This window comes from Panthera tigris, chromosome D1 (genome assembly GCF_018350195.1).
Source record: "Panthera tigris isolate Pti1 chromosome D1, P.tigris_Pti1_mat1.1, whole genome shotgun sequence".
Taxonomy (NCBI): domain Eukaryota; kingdom Metazoa; phylum Chordata; class Mammalia; order Carnivora; family Felidae; genus Panthera; species Panthera tigris.
This window is the reverse complement of record NC_056669.1, coordinates 97,914,604-97,935,092: the sequence shown is the minus strand read 5'-3', so window position 1 is coordinate 97,935,092 and position 20,489 is coordinate 97,914,604. Positions and strand designations below refer to the sequence as shown.

At 39.0% G+C, this 20,489-nt stretch overlaps 1 protein-coding gene across 11 annotated transcripts in view; it reads right to left on the bottom strand.

Annotated features, from left to right (window-relative positions):
• Window positions 1-20,489, bottom strand: part of ATG13 (autophagy related 13) — a 50,650-nt gene that overhangs the window by 16,890 nt on the left and 13,271 nt on the right. For all 11 annotated transcript variants that reach the window (XM_042959377.1, XM_007082119.3, XM_007082117.3 and 8 more), the window contains exons 2-6: window positions 6,986-7,067; window positions 5,940-6,020; window positions 5,386-5,505; window positions 2,533-2,579; window positions 1,238-1,378 (exon numbers count right to left, since the gene is read on the bottom strand). In XM_042959377.1, the coding sequence (XP_042815311.1) occupies window positions 1,238-1,378; window positions 2,533-2,579; window positions 5,386-5,505; window positions 5,940-6,020; window positions 6,986-7,054 (458 nt within the window). In that variant the 5' untranslated portion in view covers window positions 7,055-7,067. The remainder of the gene's footprint in view (window positions 1-1,237; window positions 1,379-2,532; window positions 2,580-5,385; window positions 5,506-5,939; window positions 6,021-6,985; window positions 7,068-20,489) is intronic.

The window sequence follows — 20,489 nt, the reverse complement described above, 5'->3', positions numbered from 1 at the left end:
CTAATTTCTCCTCACAATCAGCTCTATACATATAAGCCAAAGGCTTAGAAATGGCTCATTACTAATATGCCAAAAGAGTCTTGGGTGATTTGGGAACTCCTGGCTTTCCATGCTCTGCTCTCACACTTTCCTACTTACCCGTTTTACCACCACTCAGGTCCATCTGACAACCTGAGTACAGCTCAGATCCCATCCCCCACTTCTATGCCTTGCTATCTTTTGCCCTCCTTACCTGGAATGATCATTCTCTCTCAGTTCTACCAGCTGAAATTCTCTCTGCTTCAAGGTCTAGCTTGAATGCCACTTTCTCCAGGAAGCCTGTCTGGTTTCTCCCACCTGGAACAAACTTTCCCTCCTTGTGTTCACCTAGTACTTTTTTCCTGATACTGCTATGTAGTTTTCCAATCCTGCTTTTTATTAAAAAGCTGTTTCCCCATTAGATTAGAAACACCTATAGGGCAGGGCATCTGTATAATTCTTCCTTGGGCCTAGCACAATGCTTGCATTAAAAAGGCACTCAATAGGGGCGCCTGGGTGGCTCGGTCGGTTAAGCGTCCGACTTCGGCTCAGGTCATGATCTCATGGTCCGTGAGTTAGAGCCCCGTGTCGGGCTCTGTGCTGACAGCTCAGAGCCTGGAGCCTGTTTCAGATTCTGTGTCTCCCTCTCTCTCTGCCCCTCCCCTGTTCATGCTCTGTCTCTCTCTGTCTCAAAAATAAAATAAAAACGTTAAAAAAAAAAATGTTTAAAAGGCACTCAATAAATATGTGTTGAGGTGAACTACCAAGGGAAATACTCTCAGAACTATTGATGAGTTCTTTATATCCACAGACAACTAATTAAAAACAAATTGAAAAAAACCAAATTGAATTGGCAGGCTGTTAGACAAAATTTAATTTAATTCCAAAATGTAGAAGGCTGTGGAATCTTCCCAGGATAGCCTGTTTTAAAGTCTTACGCTCCTTTTTCAGCTTTGAGATGTGCATCAGTAGAACCGCAAAATCTACTCCACAGGACTCATGACTGCGCACAGACAAAAGGACCAAGAACCTGGTAGCTTCAGAAAACGGAGCTTCACAAAAGAGGAGGGATAGATAATCATAGTAAAGCTATAGCATCAACTATCCAAGAAACCATCTATTCAAAATTAATCACAGAATACCCATATGCTGGTCAGACAATGTGCAAAGTGACAAAGCTAATGAGTGAATCGAGAAGGTGAGCAGCTATGTTGTTTACCTGTACAATATGACATATTCATGCCCCTGTTTTCTGGAGAGTCTGTAAGCCGGTGTGACCCTAGTTATGGCAAGGAGGGACTTCAGCAGCAGTGACAGTCTGTTGTACACCGTGTAGGAAACTTTAATCTCTTTATCACACCTGAGAAACACACAGACACTATCAGCATTCACCTATTCAACTAACATAAAACCAAGAAATGCACAGACACAGAGGTGTTAGTTATGTTCTGTCTAGTGACTGAGATTAACCTGCTAGTATTATTCATAAATTCTGACAGAATATAACCTGCTTTGCAGTCCAAATATACCTTTCACAGAAGATTGCAGTCAACAAAGACATTTGCAAATTAAGCATGGGAACTGTGTAAGATGAAATTTATCATTAAAATATGTTCTGAACTAAAAGTGCAATTAGAGTTCTATCAGTTTATCAACAGATTATTGATGTAAGCAAAAGTTTTTACTTTCTCATACTCTAGAACTAGGCAGATAGACCTCAAAAGGCACCTACTGCATTTCTTTCTCGATTTGAAGCAGTTATCTAAGAAATAAAGCTACAGACTTAAAAAAAGTAATTCAACACTGCAATTATACTATTGAAGGTGCAAACAATTTCAATATGCTATCTTATGAGCTATCTACCTCTATACATCTAATAGGAATCTGGAGAAAAGTGTGTTTGGTATTAAAATTTTGGACTATAACCTGTCAACTGCTTTCTATTTAAGAAAGAAAAATAATGCCCACACCCCACATACTTATTAAGATTTTTCTTTTGATGTGTTGCTATTTCCTCAATTTTCCTATATACTGTTCTAGAAAACTAAAGCTTCAGGCAGGAAGCAAGCTAATCTTCCTTGAAAGAAGAAAATGGAAAAGGAAAATAACAGGCATTTCCAATCCATGACCAACACAGGGTGTAAAAAAAGGAGTAGGGAAGGGAAATCTGCCACACAGAAAAAAAGACAAAACAGAGCAGTCATGTTACAAGAGTTCGCAAGGGATTTAATCAGAGAACTAGCTGTACTCTGGGAAAACAACAAATCTTTTTGAGCCTTTGCTCTGCTCCTTTCCCTGTGGTGTCTGAATCTGGCCGGACTGACCTCCCTCTGAAGGTCATCTCTGTGCCTGGGCTGGAAGCCAAGCATGAGGCAAACTGTAGCAAAGAGCTATTGGCTTTGTTAAGTGGGAAGAACACCCTCCACAACTGATAACAAAGCCCTGCTTTTCACATGATGTCATCTGTTTTATTCTCAGCTACCGCAACCACGGACCCTAAAACAGAGTACTTACTTTTCATTCATTTCAAGACACCAAATTTCTAGCTCCATGGAATCGCCCTGTGGATGGGACATTGAAAGATATTTCAGTTTTATTTGGTTTTTTAAAATTATTTACTCTTATTACAAAGCACTATACAGTCACTATAAAAATGTGGAAAATATAAATAAAGCAAAAAAAAAAAATCAATTTATAATCTAATCAGCTACTTTAATAAATGATGTGAGGGGCTCCTGGCTGGCTCAGTTGGAAGAGCATGTAGCTCTTGATCTTGGGTGTAGAAATTACTTAAACAAATAAACTTAAAAAATAACGTGAGATTATACTATATATGCTATTTTTATCATTTTTATTAATAAATGTAACATGAAATTTCCCTATAATTAAAAATTCCATACCATTTTTAATGGCTGCATAGTATTCCACCATATGAGCATCATTTCATCAAATCAGTCCCCCTGTACGTGGACATATAAGTTATTTCTAATCTTTCGCTATTACAGACAAAACTGTGATAAATATCCTTGAGACTAAAGCTTTGTCCTCACCCTGAATTAGTTTCTTAAGGCAAATTTTCAGAATTAGCGCTGTTAAAGAGTATTCTTTTTTTTTTTTTTAATGTTTATTTATTTTGAGAGAGGGAGGGTGAGCAGGGGAGGAGCAGAGAGAAAGAGAGAATCCCAAGTAGGCTTCTTGTTACCAGTGTACAGCCTGATGCAGGGTTTGATCCCTGAACTGTGAGATCATGATACGAGCCAAAATCAAGAGTTGGACACTCAACCAACTAACCCACCCAGGTGCCCCAAGAGTATTTATGCTTCTAAGACTTTTGTTATGTATGTCCAAATTGCTCTTCAGAAAGGCCAATACTTCAAATGATGGAGACAGCCTTTCCCTCCAATTCTACAGGGGATATTTTTAGGTGACGCCCACAGTTAAGGAATACCTTAACAAGCTGCTTGCTTAAAAATCTTTTTAGCTGTGTAATGTCTTCAGCCAAACTGTTCAGTCGTTCTCTGGTACTCTGAACAGACTTAGCCTAGTGGGTGGGAAAGAAAAACAGACTAAAGCCAGAATCCCTCAACCCTGTAACACTCTTGTGTGCCACTCAGTGAGAAGAATAGCCACACACTTTTGAAGACAAGTAACCTTATTACCAATCAACTGGAAGAGAGCTATTCTTTTAGGTTTGGGAGTAAGCTTAGGTTAGTTTGTGGAATAGCGAACTTGTTCTAGATCAAACTGAAATATGTACCCTTAATATATCCTTTTCATCATACTGTCATTTTTAAATGGCATGATAAATTTTGAATTCCCCTGCTCCCCAAAATCAAGGGATGGCTAACTAGTCGGAAGTATCCAAAACAAGTTGATGCAGTTTGTCTAGGATGATCAGAACATTTTATACTCAGATTGTACCTGGAAAAGGAAAATAATTCTTCTAGAGATTCCTTTAGGACTCGCTATGGATCACTAAGGAAAATAATTCATAGTACAAACTGGCAATTCAACGAAGAATAGGAAGTTTTGTTTTTGTGGGGTGCTAAAGTTTCCATGGAATAAGTACTAACATCATTCATTCAACAAAATTCATGGAGAGGCTACTATGTGCCATCCCAGGCACTGTGCTAGGCATACATAAGAGATGATTTAGTTACATCCTGCTTCATTTCAAAAAGAATTTAAGGGGTACCTGGGTGGCTCAGTCAGTTAAGTGTCCAACTTCAGCTCAGATCATGATCTCATGGTTCATGGGTTCAGGCCCCACATCAGGCTCTGTGCTGACAGCTTGGAGCCTAGAGCCTGCTTCAGGTTCTGTGTCTCCCTCGCTCTCTGCCCCTCCCCCACTCACATTCTGTCTGTCTCTCTTAAAAATAAATAAACATTAAAAAAAAAAAGAATTTGAAGAACTAAAAAGATAAATAAGATGTGGTATAACCACTGACCTCAAGAATAAAAGTGTTTGTAAAGTATGAACAGGAACATGTAATGATCACCTACTTTATGTTAGTTAGGCACTTTATAAATAAGTATTAAGTGAGAAAATAGGGGCACCTGGGTAGCTTAGTCGGTTAGGCATCTGCTCTTGATTTCGCCTCAAGTCATGATCTAACAGTTAGTGGGGTCGAGCCCTCATTGGACTCTGCACTGATAGCATGGAGCCTGCTTGGGATCCTCTCTCTCCCTTTCTCTCTGCCCCTACCTCATGCACATGCACATATGCTCTCTCTCTCAAAATATAAATCAATCAATCAATCAATCAATCAAATAACATAGCCTTGTAAGACTATGAAGTGTCATGTTAGTTTGGTGGTGTTGGTGGGGATGGAGTTAAGTAATTTGGCCAAAGTCACTCAGCTAGGATCTGAACTTGTGTCTGTGTAGCTCTAAACTCCAATTGCCTTTTATTATACCATGCAGCTTCACAATCTTATAGTGGAAATAGATGAATAAACATACTAGTAACAATATCTGCCTCGATCCTGGTGTGAAATAAGGTAAAATCACAACACACCAGGAAAAAAAACCTAGAAAAATCACAATACATCAAGTTATACTTTAGGATCAATGTAAATAAAACACATAGGAAGTCTAAAAAAAGTAGTTACCTCTCCCCCAAGAATCGGGGGGATTTTCAAGAGCATGTGAGTCTTAAAAGATAAGTAAAAACATTTCATCTATAGAGTATATATATGAAGGACAAAGAGCCTACTCCAAGTGTTTGGGAGAATAAGTAAAAAAAGCATGACCTCCTCAGAGAATGCTAAGTTCAGAGAGAGAAGGGGCAGGAATGAGGCTGAGTTGAAACTGGAATGTGAAGACCTCTGGTGCCAAGTGAAAACACCACCCTGGTCATAACCTTACCTCAGAAGTCTTGAGTGAGATCTCCACACACATCGATCTCCCAACGGCAGGCAGCTGTCCTGCCAGGGCCTTTTTTGCTTCATGTGTAACCTCTGGGATATCTTTGATTGCTAAATTGAACTAGAAAACAAAAGAGACTGTGTGAAACACTCACAAAAAACATTATGGAACCATAAAGTAGTAAGATGGTTATGTTGGGTAATGCATGCATTGCTTTGAGTGATTGAAGCCATTCATTCATTTCTCTCTTGCCCAGAAGAGACATCCTACATCAAAGCCCTAAAACTCAGGTTGAGAGGGCTAATGACTTATTACAAAGATTAGTTAACAAGATATTTTTGTTCTCTAAAGTCTAAGCTTTTCACCTACTGCAGCAGAAAGCCGAGAACCAAACAAACCTAGGACTAACATTTGACCTAGTGAATGGATCAAATGGAATTACTGTTTTAATGTTATGATTTAGTAATACTATAGATAGTATTCATTCCTACTGCATTAGGATTCCTTGTAACAGACACCATAGTATATCCCTTAACAAAAAACGGGAATTTTACCCAGTCTGAACCCGTCGGGGATGAAGATGAACGAGTACAAATCTTCTCACCAAGTCGAGCCTGGACAATCACTTGGACAGTCTGAAAAAAAGCAAACAAACAACCAAATCAAAGATGAAGAGTCTTAAATTGATTTGGTTCACAATCAGGGTTCACATCCTCTGAATGCAGGGTTAAAAAGATGCCAATGATCATAACTATACTGTAGGAAAGGGTAGGATTTTAAAATTGAAGGACAGATAGAAAAAACACTATACAAAACTAATACTGCAAATATTCTTGAGGGCATAATGTCAACCAACTAGAGGAATTTTAGTTCAAGGCTTGGGATCTATAATATTCTCACATGGCAGAAGGAAATTTGCACATGGTGTCTCTGACTTTCATAAAGAAACAAGTCCAACCATAGGTTTAAATATTCACTGCCGTACACTTATGTAATCATAGTAGATTTAAACCAAGGATTCCACAATTATTCATATCATTTGGCCCATATGGCAAAAGTCTCCCAACTAATTTTACAACCAGAATCTACAGCATGGATTGTTTTTTTACATGGTAATCGTGAGAAAAAGCGATAAAGGTGGAAATGATTTTTAGATTTAGGAAAATATAACTTCTAAAGCACTCAAAATTCAGTTTTAATTCCTCATTTATCCAGAAGGAAATAATAAATGGAAGTTGGACATTTCAGAGTTAGTTGACGGTTTGGGAAAGATGCCCAAAATGATGTCCATTCCAGTCCACAGTCTTTGTTCCCAACCCAAGGGAACATACTGTGCCAATAACCTGGCATAATAGTTTGACATTTCTGCAAACAGCCTTACAAAAAAAAATTTTTTTTTGAACAAGTAGCTGTGGAAAATTGGAAGTTACTTTTTAGTTACACCCCCAGTACCGCCCCCAAACTTCACAGTTTGGTTTACAACAGACAGAAGTATCCCTTAAAATGGGCAAGCTGCAAGCTGTTATTCTATATTTCCAAAAAGGGAGAAGCACGGAAGTTATTTCTAACAGTTCTGAGTTCAAGAGAATAGACATATTACCTTGAGGGCAAAAAATTTAATAAACTTGTCCAGGTCCTTTCTGTCCTGGGAATTGAGATCAGTTTCCATTGCCTATAGGAATCTAAAACAGAAAAAAAAAGTGTTGAAAAATGTGACTAATATCTTTTAAATTCAAAGCATACAGAGATGGTATTGTCTAGCTGTGCAAACAATCATGTGGGAGGGGAAAAAAAAATCTCCCCCTAAGATACCAAAGTAAAAAGTATTAAGATACTATCTTGTGAGGAAAATAAATTCCACACAAAGAAATAAATCTAGAGACCTAAACAATGAACAAGACAAGCCATTTTACCTGCATCTGAAACTTTAAGCTTGAAATATAACTTATTGATTAAAAAAAGTTCTACTACCTAGCATACTGAAGATGTTTATTTAATTTATTAAATATATTTTTAATTTTAGAGAGAGAGAGGAGGGGAGAGGGGTGGGGAGAGGAAGAGAGAAAAAGAGAGAGAAGGAGGGAGGGAAAAAGGAAGGGAGAGAGAGAATTTTAAGCAGGTTCCATGCTCAGTGTGGAATCCAACACGGAGCTCAATCCCATGACCCTGGGATCATGAGCTGGGCTGAAATCAAGAGTCAGATGTTCAACTGACTGAGCCACCCAGATGCCCCATGAAGACTGTTTTTTTGCATTTTTTTTTTTTAATATTAAAAAATGTTTGGGGCTCCTGGGTGGCTCAGTCAGTTGGCGTCTGACTTCAGCTCAGGTCATGCGCTGTGGCTTGTCAGTTCGAGCCCCACGTCAGGCTCTGTGCTGACAGCTCAGAGCCTGGAGCTGCTTCAGATTCTATGTCTCCTCATCTCTCTGCCCTTCCCATGAGTGTGCTCTGTCTCTCTTGGTCTCTCAATAATAAACAAACATTAAAAAAAAAATTTTTTTTTAATGTTTATTTTGGGGGGGGTGCTGAGAGAGAGAGAGAGAGAGAGAGAGAGAGGGAGAGAGAGAACCCCAAGCAGGCTCCATACTGTCAGCACAGAGCCTGACGAGGGGCTTGATCTTATGAACTGAGAGATCATGACCTGAGCTGAAATCAAGAGTTGTACACTTAACCCACTGAGTCACCCAGACGCCCAGAGGACTAAATTTTAACAAGATAAAAACTTTGTTAAAACAAAATGAGATCATTTATATTCCTTCAAAGAGCCACTAAATCAGTTGAACTTTTGGGGGTTTATGGACCCCTTTTGATAATCTGAAAACAAGCCTTTCTCCATAAAAATGCACATATATAGAAATGTTTGGATATAATTTCATGGGGTTCTTGGATTTCATGGGGCACACCATAGCCCCCTCAGGCTGAAATTGTTTGAGATGGGGCTGGCATGAGGAAAAAAAGCATTTAGGGAGAGAAGAACTTGAACGAAGAATATCAGCGACAGAGAACAAAATGGATTTGGGACGATTAAGTATTCCAGTTTTCCAAAGAATTGTGTATGGATAGGGAAGCAGTGTGGCTGGCTGGGGCCAGATCATGAGAATCCTGAATGCAATGCTAGAGCCTGATGTGCACCTAGTACACCAGAAATGGTAGCCTCCTCAAGACTTAGGAGGGAAGGAATTAACATAGTGAGGGTGCTAGCATCCTCTGAATGGTGCTTTAGAAAGATAGCTTTGCTGCCATGTTGCAGAAAAGGTTTGAGTATGAAAAGCAGGGAAACCGTTAATTCCCTGGTAATAATGAAGGCTTGTGGTCATGGCTAAAACTCTACTACAGACATGGTTTCAAATAGTATGGATGGAGATACTTTAAAGGAAGAGCCGGCAGGATTTAAGGACTGACTACAAAAAATTTAACTGGTTTCAGTTAACAATAAGCAAGGAAGCCAGAAGGAGAGCTAGTTTCAAGGAAAAATATAAACAAAAGAAGAGAGGTGAAACAGGAAAAATTTTAAATTGAGGTATAATACCGTACACAAAATTAAATTCAAAATGGATGAAAGACCTACATGTGAGACAGGAAACTATCAAAATCCTAGAGGAGAATACAGGAAGTAACCTCTTGGACTCTGGCCAGAGCAATTTCTCACTAGACACATCAGTAAAGGCAAGGGAAACAAAAGCAAACATGCACTACTGGGACTTCATCAAGATAAAAAGCTTCTACACAGCAAAGGAAACACTCAACAAAACTAAAAGGGAACCTTCGGAATGGGAGAAGATATTTGCAAATGATATATCTGACAAAGGGTTAGTATTCAAAATCTATAAACAACTGATCAAATTCAACACCCCAAAAACAAATAATCCAGTGAAGAAATGGGCAGAAGACATGAATAGACATTTTTCCAAAGAAGACATGCAGATGGTTAACAGACACACGAGAAAATGCCCAACCTTGGGGCGCCTGGGTAGCTCAGTCGGTTAAGCGGCCGACTTCGGCTCAGGTCATGATCTCTCGGTCCGTGAGTTCAAGCCCCGCGTCGGGCTCTGTGCTGACCCTCAGAGCCTGGAGCCTGTTTCGGATTCTGTGTCTCCCTCTCTCTGACCCTCCCCCATTCATTCTCTGTCTCTCCCTGTCTCAAAGATAAATAAACGTTAAAAAAAATTAAAAAAAAAAAAAAAGAAAATGCCCAACCTCACTTATCAGGGAAATACAAATCAAAACAATGACAAGATACCACCTCACACCTGTCAGACTGACTAAAATTAACAACAGGAAATAAGAGATGTTGGTGAGAATGCAGAGAAGGGGAAAACCTCTTACGCTGTTGGTGGGAATGCAAACTGGTGTAGACACTCTGGAAAACAGTATGGAGGTTCCTCAAAAGTTAAAAATAGAACTACCCTATGATCCAGCAATTGCACTACTGGGTATTTACCCAAAGGACACAAAAATACTGATTCAAAGGGATACATGAATCCCCATATTTATAGTTGTATTATCAACAATAGCCAAACTATGGATGTCCATCGACTGATGAATGGATAAAGAAGATGTGGTATATACATGCAGTGGAATATTACTCAGACATAAAAAAGGCTGAATCTTGACATTTGCAACGACATAGATGGAGCTACAGTGTTTTATGTTAAGTGAAATAAATCAGAGAAGGACAAACATCATATGATTTCACTAATATGTGGAATTTAAGAAATGAAACAGATGAACATAGGGGCAAAAAAAGAAAGAGACAAGCCATAAAACAGACTCTTAACTATGGAGAACAAACTTAGGGTTGATGGTGGGAGCTGGGTGGGGAGATGGGTTAAATGGGTGACGGGGATTAAGGAGGGCGTTTGTAGTGATGAGCACTGGAAGTTACTCCTGAAGCTATATTACATTCTATGTTAACTAACTGGAATTTAAATAAAAACTTGAAATTACAAAAAAATATAAAAATAAAGATGAGGTATAACTTACATGTAGTGAAATGCGCAAATCTTGGGTATACAGCTCAAAAAATATTTTGTTTTCATTTCTATTTCAACACATAATACATAATTTTGTATACATACATGCATATAACCACAAGTCAGATCAAGTTATAGAACATTTCCAATACTCCAGAGGGCTCCTTTGTGTCCTCTCAGTCAATAAACTCACCAAAAAGGAACCATTATGCTTACCTCTATCATCATAGATCAGTCTTATCTATTTTGACAAATTGTTCCATTTATATAAATGGAATCAAACAATATTAACTCTTTTGTGGGTAGCTTCCTTTATTCAAATCATGCCTGTGAGATTCGTTTATAACGTTGTATGTAGCACTTTATTCTTTTTTCACTGCTATGTTGCACTCCACTTCATGAATATACCATAAACTATAAATTCCAGGCTGATAAACATTTGGGTTGTTTCCTGTTTTTAGCAAGATTTTTACACAAGTCTTTTGGTGGATGTAAACACTCACTGCCATCAGATAGAAACCCAGGAGTGTTAATGTTGGGTCACAGAGTATACATATTTAGTGTTTTTTTTAATGTTTACCTTTGAGAGAGAGAGAGAGAGAGAGAGAGAGAGAGAGAGAGAGAGAGACAGAAAGAGAATGCAAGCGGGGAGGGGCAGAGAGAGTGGGGGACAGAGGCCTGCATAAAGCAGGCCCTGCATGCAACAGGCCTGAGGCGGGACTCAAACCCATGAACTGGAGATGATTACCTGAGTTGAAGTCATTCAACCGACTGAGCCATCCAGGCACCCCCATAAACTTAAACAGACACCGACAGTTGTCTAGAATCTGTACCAAGGTACACTCTCACCAGCAGTGTATGAGAGTTCCAGCTGCTCCACATCTATACTACGATAATACTTGGTACTACTAATTCTTTAATTTTAGCCATCCTGGTAAGGGTGTGGTAGTATCTCATTTAATCTGTATTAAATGATTAGTGATTAAATGACCACTGAATTTTCCCTACTAGCACCTTTTCATGTTTACTAGCCATTTGGAAATCCTCTTTAATGAAGTACTAGTTCAAGCCTTTTGCCTATTTAAAAAATTAGGTTATCTTTTTCTTACTGAATTGTAGAAGTTTCTAAAATATATATAGTAGATATAAATACTTTGTTGAATATATACTGTAAATATCTTCTCCCAGTTTGTGGTTTGCCTTTCTTACGACATCTTTTTCGTGAGAATCTGAATATACTAACAGACAAAGGCCAGACTACATATATAAAAATAGAGCTCTGACTGACAACCTGCAGAAACCAGCCCAGGAAGGAAGCCAAACTAATATCTCCGCCACCTAGTGCAAGAAGCCAACCTACTACCTACAGTAACCAGTCAAGGAAGGCAGACTATCTCTAGCAAGTAGTCCAGGAAGCCGAACAATAACCCCTGTAAAAAGCCCCAGTCAATACCTGGTTAATAACTGACAGCTTCCCCAATTTCTGTCCCTGCTTCCAACTTAGGAAAGCCAAATATGCATCCCTAACCGACCACATCCCTAACCAAGCCCCAACTTGTGGTTAGGCTGCCTACAGTGTTCTATGCCAATAACCCCAAATCAGGACACACCTGAAGCTTTGTCTTTTTTCCACTTTTTTCCACTGGTCTACCTGCCTGTGAGTCTCTGCCAGTGCAAGTGATGGTGGCTAACTCCCCTGCCATGACAAGCTCTGATTAAATGGCCTTCACCTGTTCTTAATCTGTGGCGTTTCTTTATTTCTACATTAAAAGCAGCCTTACTGAGGTATAACTGGCAATAAACAATATCTGGAAGTGTAAGACATGGTAGGTTTTGACATATATTTGTAACTGTAAAACCACTACCACAAAATAGTGAACATCTCTATCCCTAAGTTTCCTCATATTCCTTTGTAATGCCTCCTTCCGGCCCCTCCTCAATGCCCCATCCCTAGGCAATCGCTGCCACGCTTTCTATCACTATAGATCCCTATCTGTATTTTCTAGAGTTTTATACAAATTAGACCATACAGTATGTACTCTTTGGCTTCTTTCACTTAGCATAATTATTTGGAGGTTTACCCATGCTGTGTTCCATGTTCATAGCTTATCCCTTTTTATTGCTGAGTGGTATCCTCTTATGGAGTCTTTGAAAGTGATTAAAAGAGGTTCTTAAACTTTTTAAGTCCAATTTCTCAACTCTTTTCAGCACTCCTTTGTGCTCTGTTGAAAAATTTTGCTGATCTCAAACTCATGAAAATCTTCTACATTTTCTTCTAAAAATGTTATTGTTTACATTTCATGTTTCGATTCATGATCCATCATAAATTAATTTTTCTTGTAGTATAAGTTTGGGGTTGAGGATCATTATTTTTAGTCTTAGCCAGTCAGCTCAGACTATATAATAGATTGAATTAGAAACACCAGAAGATCTATCTGAAAATGCCCAATTTGTAACTAATGAAAAGACTAAGACTGAGGTTAAAGTAGGAAGGGAGAAGTAGAAGAAGTAGACATTCTCCAAAAAGAAGAAATAGTTTAAAAACTATAGCAGTACATAAAATTACCATGGAAGATAACAGAAAAAAAAAAAAAAAAAAAACGAAGGCCACCAGAAAATATTGGCATAAAAGAACCATAAAGAGAAATGCAAGAACTAATCGGAGAAATAGGAGGCAAAAAGACTTCTGAGCTGTTATTACTGAAATCAAGAGGAAATAAGTTTCAAAATTGAAGCGATGGCCAAATAATATAAAGCTCTTGTGGAAGAGGCAAAACTTTACCTCTACCCATCGTAGGTTTTCAGCTGGGCCTCTTTAACAAAAAGACAGATTAATAAGAGGAAAAAAACAATTTATCAACACCTGCAGTGCACATCTCACAATAGAAACCTCAACAGAAAAATAATTCAATACGGTGGCTTAGAACTGTTGCTTATATGGGATCTTCAACAAAGAATGGTAAATTTCTAGAGAAATGATGGGACAAAGGAAAGCAGTTCTTCCAAGGGCGGCAAACTGTAGGAAGGTATAAATATATGGGAGGAAACTAATGGAGTAAGGGGTGTTGGCAGATTCCACTGGTACCTTCTCTGAGCTGATAAGAGTCTGCCTCCAGGAAAAGGAGAATTTATATCTCACCTTTAGGCAGAAAAGCAGAAGGTAAAGAAAGGTTCTCCTCCATTTGCTGCTTAATTGCCTTAATTTTGATCTGTCAAAATAATTTTTATATCGAAGAGACATATTTTGGAGGGACACATTCTGATTTCCTTTATTCTTGAGGTGAGAAAAAGGACACTGGACTTGGCGGCATGTTGCTAATAACCTTTGAGAGGATTGGTTCTTAGAGTGGTGGTGATTCAACTGGCTTCTGAGAAGTTGTACAGAAAAAGACCTCAAGGTGTTGTTGAAAGGATTTTCTCTGTAGCACAGGGCTATCTGAGCAAATTTATGTGGGGTGGGGGGAAGAAACCAATGAAGGAGAAATAAAATACCTGAGAAGAAACAATCCCCGGACTCAGAAGCCACAGGAGAGTCCACTGGGAACAAGGACAGGTTAAAGCCTAAAGTGATGCAAATTATAAGGGACTTACCTTTTGGAGACTACCATTTGTATGTCTGACAGCGTTTAAAACATACCACCCACCTTCAGACCTTCCTAATCGTGGTTAAAAATAACACAAACAAATGTTATGGTAAAAATTAAAAAACAAAAAACTTTTAAAGAGCTAAACTGCTTACAGCCCTGAAGCAACCCAGCAACAGATCTGAGATAAGAATAGTCCTGGAGGATTGCACTGCCCTTATTTTATACTGAAGTGGGGAACTGTGTTCCCACCACCAGAACTTCAACCAATGCAAACATAATAGCACAATGACTCTTGTGACTTTTTGTACCACTGTAAGCACTAAAAGGATTATGTAGCTAGAGTTAGTTACTGAGCCTAAAGGGTGAGATCTCGACTGGGGAAAAAGTTATCTATCTCACAGGCATCAGAGTTTGTTGTTCCCTCAGGCCTTGTCTATCACACAGTTAGTTCACAGGCTACAACAGGAATGTAATACAAAGTCTACCTTACGTCTTACTTTTTGCAAAATCCCTTGAGTGTTCCAAGGAATACAAAGGGGAAATTTGGAACAAACATTAAAAAGAGACCTACAATTGAATTCTGTCCTTTTTTCTGCCCTTTACTAATACTAGCCAGTTACTAAATCCTTCAAGCTCTTGTTTCTGCAAACTCCTTTATATCTGCTACTCTTTCATTTCCAAAGATACCACCTTAATCCAGGTCTCATTTCTTATCTGGAATAGACTCATTTGGTTAGTTACTCTCCATTTGAAGAGGATCAGGATATGCCATCCCAAAATAAGCCACTTTGGCAAAAAGTTTATTTTTAGCTGAAGACATTTGAGATTCAACAGATGTAGAAAGAAACCTTCTCGGGCTTCCCTTATCTGACTAAAAGCAGAAACTTCAGAGAAATGAGGACAGCCATAAATTCCCATTTCAGGTTGGCATCTATTCCCAAGAGAGAGATCAGGAGTAGACCTACCATAAATCCTCTCTCTGGGGGAAGTTTCATGGTCATGAAGAAAAGGGAAAGACCATTTGCACCTACCTACATAAATATCATCACAAACTTTCTTATCACCCATTTCTTCTCCTAAAAACTCATTTGTTTTTTCGAAAAAACCTTTTTTGCTCTTCCCATAAAACCTCTTCTCCTAGGCACCTTTCTCTTATTCAGTTAGGTATATAAGTCCCAAATTCTAGCCACCTGGGTTATTCATCGCTGAGCACCCCTATGGTTGCTAATTAGTCTTGTGTCAGTTTACGTTGCAGGCCCCCAAGTACTAAATGTAAGAGTGTATAGGAAAAGTTTTCCTCCCCAACACCTTCTAGGTTACACTGTAAACCTCAGGCAAACTGCTAAAAGACTAGTCTAAGCATGATGTCATTATATTGCTCCTATGCTCCAGAAATTTTGACAAACTCCTCAGTCTGACCTTCAAGATTCCCCAAGCAAAGTCAGCAGGAAAAACAGGTGAAGTGATTTTGAAACGGTGATCAGAGGCTTACTGGCACATTTAGGAAAGATCTCGGTCGCTAAAACTACCAAATAAATGGTGATCCAGAACCAGTGTCTAGTCCTTGTATGTACATGCTCAGAAAACTAATTTTGTTAGTTCAGTCGAGGTTTTGAGAACAACTTCAGTTACAAGAGACTGCTTATACACCACAAATCCAATTATTTGAAAAATAAAATTGCTAAGTGGATGGAAAGAGAAGCATCAAGATATCAACATACTGCCTTTCCTAAAAGGAGACAATTTTGCGAAATTAAAATCATGTTGGATGGCTAACTGGTATCATCCCAGTATGAGGTCCATGTATCTTTCTCTCCCTCAGGGACAAGCAAGTTGGAATTCGACCACCAAGAACCAAGAGAACCTTCTCACTTGACAATGTATGTATTCGACTTTCTTTTAAGACACTGCCAACCATGGCTCAAGTTAGTCATTGTCACCAACAGTTACAACTGCCAAAATACGTTAAGGGTGGAGGCCCTCTGATAGGGTGGGTTTTAAGGCAGTACATCAGCTGCTAGAGGACTGAGGCAAAGCAGGGCTTTTATGTTATCACTTAGTTCAAGTCAAGGCCATTTTACCAATTAGCATCCTCATCTCTCAATTACATTGCAAACTCTGCTGCAGACTTTTAAATTTCTTATCCCTTTCCTGATAATATGCTGAATATGTAAGTTAATTAGAGCTCCTTACCTCTTTATTAAATTTTTCGCCCTAGGGACATAACCTAATTACTGTATATAATTTCGGATATTTACAAAAAATTCTATGTGGTTCCCACCAACATAAATTTGATTAAATTTATCAAGTGTCATCTTTTACAAAATGGCTTAACTAGGTCAAAAATATATTTACACATCATAATCCTCCAACAATTACTGCTTCCCATCAAGCTTAATCAACACCTATTTTCCCCAGACTCACCACTTACAGCTTTGCCTTCCTGAGAAATAACCTCAGTTAAGGCCTTTGTTCAAGATTTGAAACATTTAAGAAATAACAAAAAATTATTTACCGGGCCTTGAATAGCAATTTCAATTTAGCAACATTCTCTGCACATCATTTTCATTAATAGAAATTCAAAACAACAAATAAGTCTTTGAGGTTCCCAAAGTGTTTAGAACAGGTAGAGACTTATACCATAATAAATTGTTTTTAAACAAGTACCAAAAATATAATAAATCAGAATGTGTGGTGTATATATGCCATGGAATATTATTCAGCCTTAAAAAGGAAGGAAATTCTGGGGTGCCTGGGCGGCTCAGTTGGTTGAGTGTCCAACTTCGGTTCAGATCATGATCTCACAGTCCATGGGTTTGAGCCCTGCATCGGGCTCTGTGATGACAGCTTAGAGCCTGGAGCCTGCTTCAGATTCTGTGTCTCCCTCTCTCTCTCTGCCCCTCCCCCTCTTGTGTTCTCTCTCTCTCTCTCTCTCTCTCTCTCTCAAAAATAAATAAACATTAAAAAAAAAAAAAAAGGAAGGAAATTCTGACACATGCTACAACATAGATGAACTTTGAGGACATTAAGTGAAATAAGCCAGTCACAAAAGGACAAATGCTGTAGGATAGCATTTTTATGAGGCCCTTAGAGTGGTCAAAATCATGGTCAGAAAGTGTAATAGCGGTTGTCACGAGCTGGAGAGGAGGAGAGAACAGGAAGTTAGTGTTTAACAAGTATAGAGTTTCAGTTTTACAAGATGAAGAGATATGGGGTTGGACAGTGGGGATGGCTACATAGCAATGTTCATGTATTTATTTAATACCACTGAACTGTACACTTAAAAATGGTTAAGGTGGTAAATTTTATATTATTCGTATTTCAACACAACAGCAACAAAAGAAAATTTGCCATTAAATTAATTCTCCCATTGTTATGTAATGGATGTAGGTAATCATCAACCTCCAAATACTAGACAGAAGGTTCTTTATCACTGCTCCAGTGCAAAATATATAATCAACTAAGGGAAAAGCACACTTAATAGGCAGGTTCTCTAGATCTTTTACTTTCAAACAAATGCTAATTTTAATTTTAAAAAAACTGTTCTACTTAAAATAGGCAGATAAACATTTATCTCAACTATTTTCCCAATCTCTAGTTAAAAACACAGAACTATAAAGGTTGTAAATAAATATTTCCTTTTATAGGAAATAACAAATGAAAGCTATCAACAAAACACTGGGGAAAAAAGTAAGCAGACTGGTTAAGTATAAAGGTTTCCATGCTTATGTTTACTTCTGCTCACTCCTAAAACAAAACAACAAAGAATGGGGGAGGGGGTGCTTAAAAAGCATACACACAGATCAGAAGATGTGGCATGGAGATATCAGGCATGGAGATGACAGCATCACAGTTCTGGAAGATGGAAACCGGAAGAAACACATGAGTGAGGAGTGCAGAGCTGATATTCCAAGCCAGCCACAGGGCAAATCCAAAACAAAGCAAGTTCATCTGAACCAAAGAACCCAAGAAAGGTTAAGGAATGAGAGGTACCAGAACTCTCTTAATGTAGAATGGCAGATGGGGCTGAAAACAGGAGGATTATCTTAAGAGCCCACAGAAGAAGCAGTCAGACCCTACTCTGAGCCCTACCCTCCTTTCATAACTCCACTCAGGGCAGAACTGCCCTTCCTCTCTAATTTTAGAGGACCGGACATTAATTTTTTTGAAACCATGAATCAGAAAACATGCTGGACTTCAGGGTGATTGGGTGGCTCAGTTACCTAGGCGTTTGACTCTTGCTTTCGACTTGAGTCATGATCTCATGGTTTGTGAGTTCGAGCCCTCAACAGGGCTCTGTGCTGACAGTGCAGAGCCTGATTCTCTCTGCCCCTCGGCCTCTCAAAAATAAACAAACATTAAAAAAAAAAAAGCATGCTCAGGGCGCCTGAGTAGGTCAGTCAGTTAAGCATCTGACTTCGGCTCAGGTCATAATCTCGTGGTCCGTGAGTTCAAGCCCCACATCTGGCTCTGTGCTGACAGCTCAGAACCTGGAGCCTTCTTCAGATTCTGTGTCTCCCTCTCTCTCTGCCTCTCCCCTGTTCACACTCTGTCTCTGTCTCCCTCTCAAAACTAAATAAACATTAAAAAATTAAAAAAAAAAAAAGCATGCTGGACTTCAAGGATCAGATCCATATGAGGCACTCCCACTCCCATCTCCGAAGCCCCCTTCTTCACTTAGCTTGAAAAACACTGGCAGCCATGTTGGAGGCTTTCATCAAATGACTGGTGATCCCTTGGCTGTCCCATTCACACTTGAACATGAAGCACCAAAAAGACAGCAGAAACTCAGGTATATGAGTGAGGTTGGTTAACTGGTGGGGCTCACAGAGGATCATCAGGAACAAGCTGCCCCCCCCCCCCAATATTTTCAATTGAAAGAAACCTCAAGTGTCAGTATATAGAGGTTTGGCCCTCTGAGGACACTGAATTTTCCCCAGAGAAGCTTCTAAGAACCCTTGTCCTGCTGGGGACAAGTTTTCAATTCTTTATATGGTAAGCATATGTTTAATTTTGGGTAGGGGAATGGGTGAAACAGGTAAAAGAGATTAAGAGATACAAACTTCCAGTTATAAAATAAATCACAGGGATGAAAAGTACAGAATAGGAAATACAGTCAGTAATACTGTAATAAATCTATATGGTAACCTTGAATGTATATCTCATTTCATGAATGACATACAATGCTAAGTATCTTCTCATATAATTCTTTGCCATTTGTGTATCTTTGATGAGAGGTCTCTTAAGGTCTTTGGTCCATTTTTTTAATGGGGTTGTTTTCTTATTGTTGAGATTTAAGAATTCTTTGTATATATTGAATAAGTCTTTCATCAGATGTGTCTTTTGCAAATATTTTCTTCTAGTCTGTGTCTTGTCTTCTAATTCTCTTGATAACTTTAGTTCTTTTTTTTGAAAAGCAATTTATATATGGAACTAATCTAATATTGAACAGTTAACACTTCCTTGATTTATTTTAAGGATAACTATTATTAACCAAATTCAGTTGTTTTGAGTAACGACTCCTGACAAACTAACAATATTGCTTTCATATTTATATAATACTTATTTCTATTCACATAAATTACAAAATAGTAACCTCAAAAACTATTTTTTAAATGTTTATTCATTTTTGAGAGAGAGAGCATGAGCAGGGGAGGGGCAGAGAGAAAGGGGGACAAAGGATCTGAGGCGGGCTCAGTACTGACAGCAAGAAGCCTGATTGCGGGGCTCAAACTCACAAACTGCGAGATCATGACCTGAGCCAAAGTCAGATGCTTAACCGACTGAGCCACCCAGGCACCCTAACCTTAAAAACTACTAAAGAGTAATGGTTGGGGGGGGGGGGTGGCCTGGGGTGGTTCAGTCAAATATCCGACTCCTGATTTCGGTTCAAGTCATGATCTTGAGGTTCATGAGTTTGAGCCCACATGGGGCTCCACACTGACAGTGCAGAGCCTGCTTGGGATTCTCTCTCCATCTCTCTCTCTGCCTCTCCCCTGATCATGAACACGCGCATGTGCTCTCTCTCAAATAAACTAAAAAAGAGAGAGAGATAATAGTATATTTTGCCTATAATTAAAAAAATAAATTACTGGGGCACCTGGGTGGCTCAGTTGGTTTGAGCAACTGACTTGATTTCGGCTCAGGTCGATTTCAGGGTCCTGGAATGGAGCCCCACATTGAGCTTTGTGCTGAGCATGGAGCCTGCTTAAGATTCTCTCTCTCAGGGGGCACCTGGGTGGCTCAGTTGGTGAACCATCCAACTCCAGCTCAGTCATTATCTCATGGTTCATGAGTTCAAGCCCCGCCCATGTCAGGCTCTGTGCTGACAGCTCAGAGCCTGGAGCCTGCTTTGGATTCTGTGTCTCCCTCCTTCTGTACCCCAACACCACTCACGCTCTCTCTCTCTCACAAATAATTAAATAAATAAATATTAAAAAAAAAAAAAAAAAGATTCTCTCTCTCGGGGTGCCTGAGTAACTCAGTCAGTTAAGCCTCTAACTCTTGATTTCGGCTCAGGTCATGATCTCAGGGTTCATGAGTT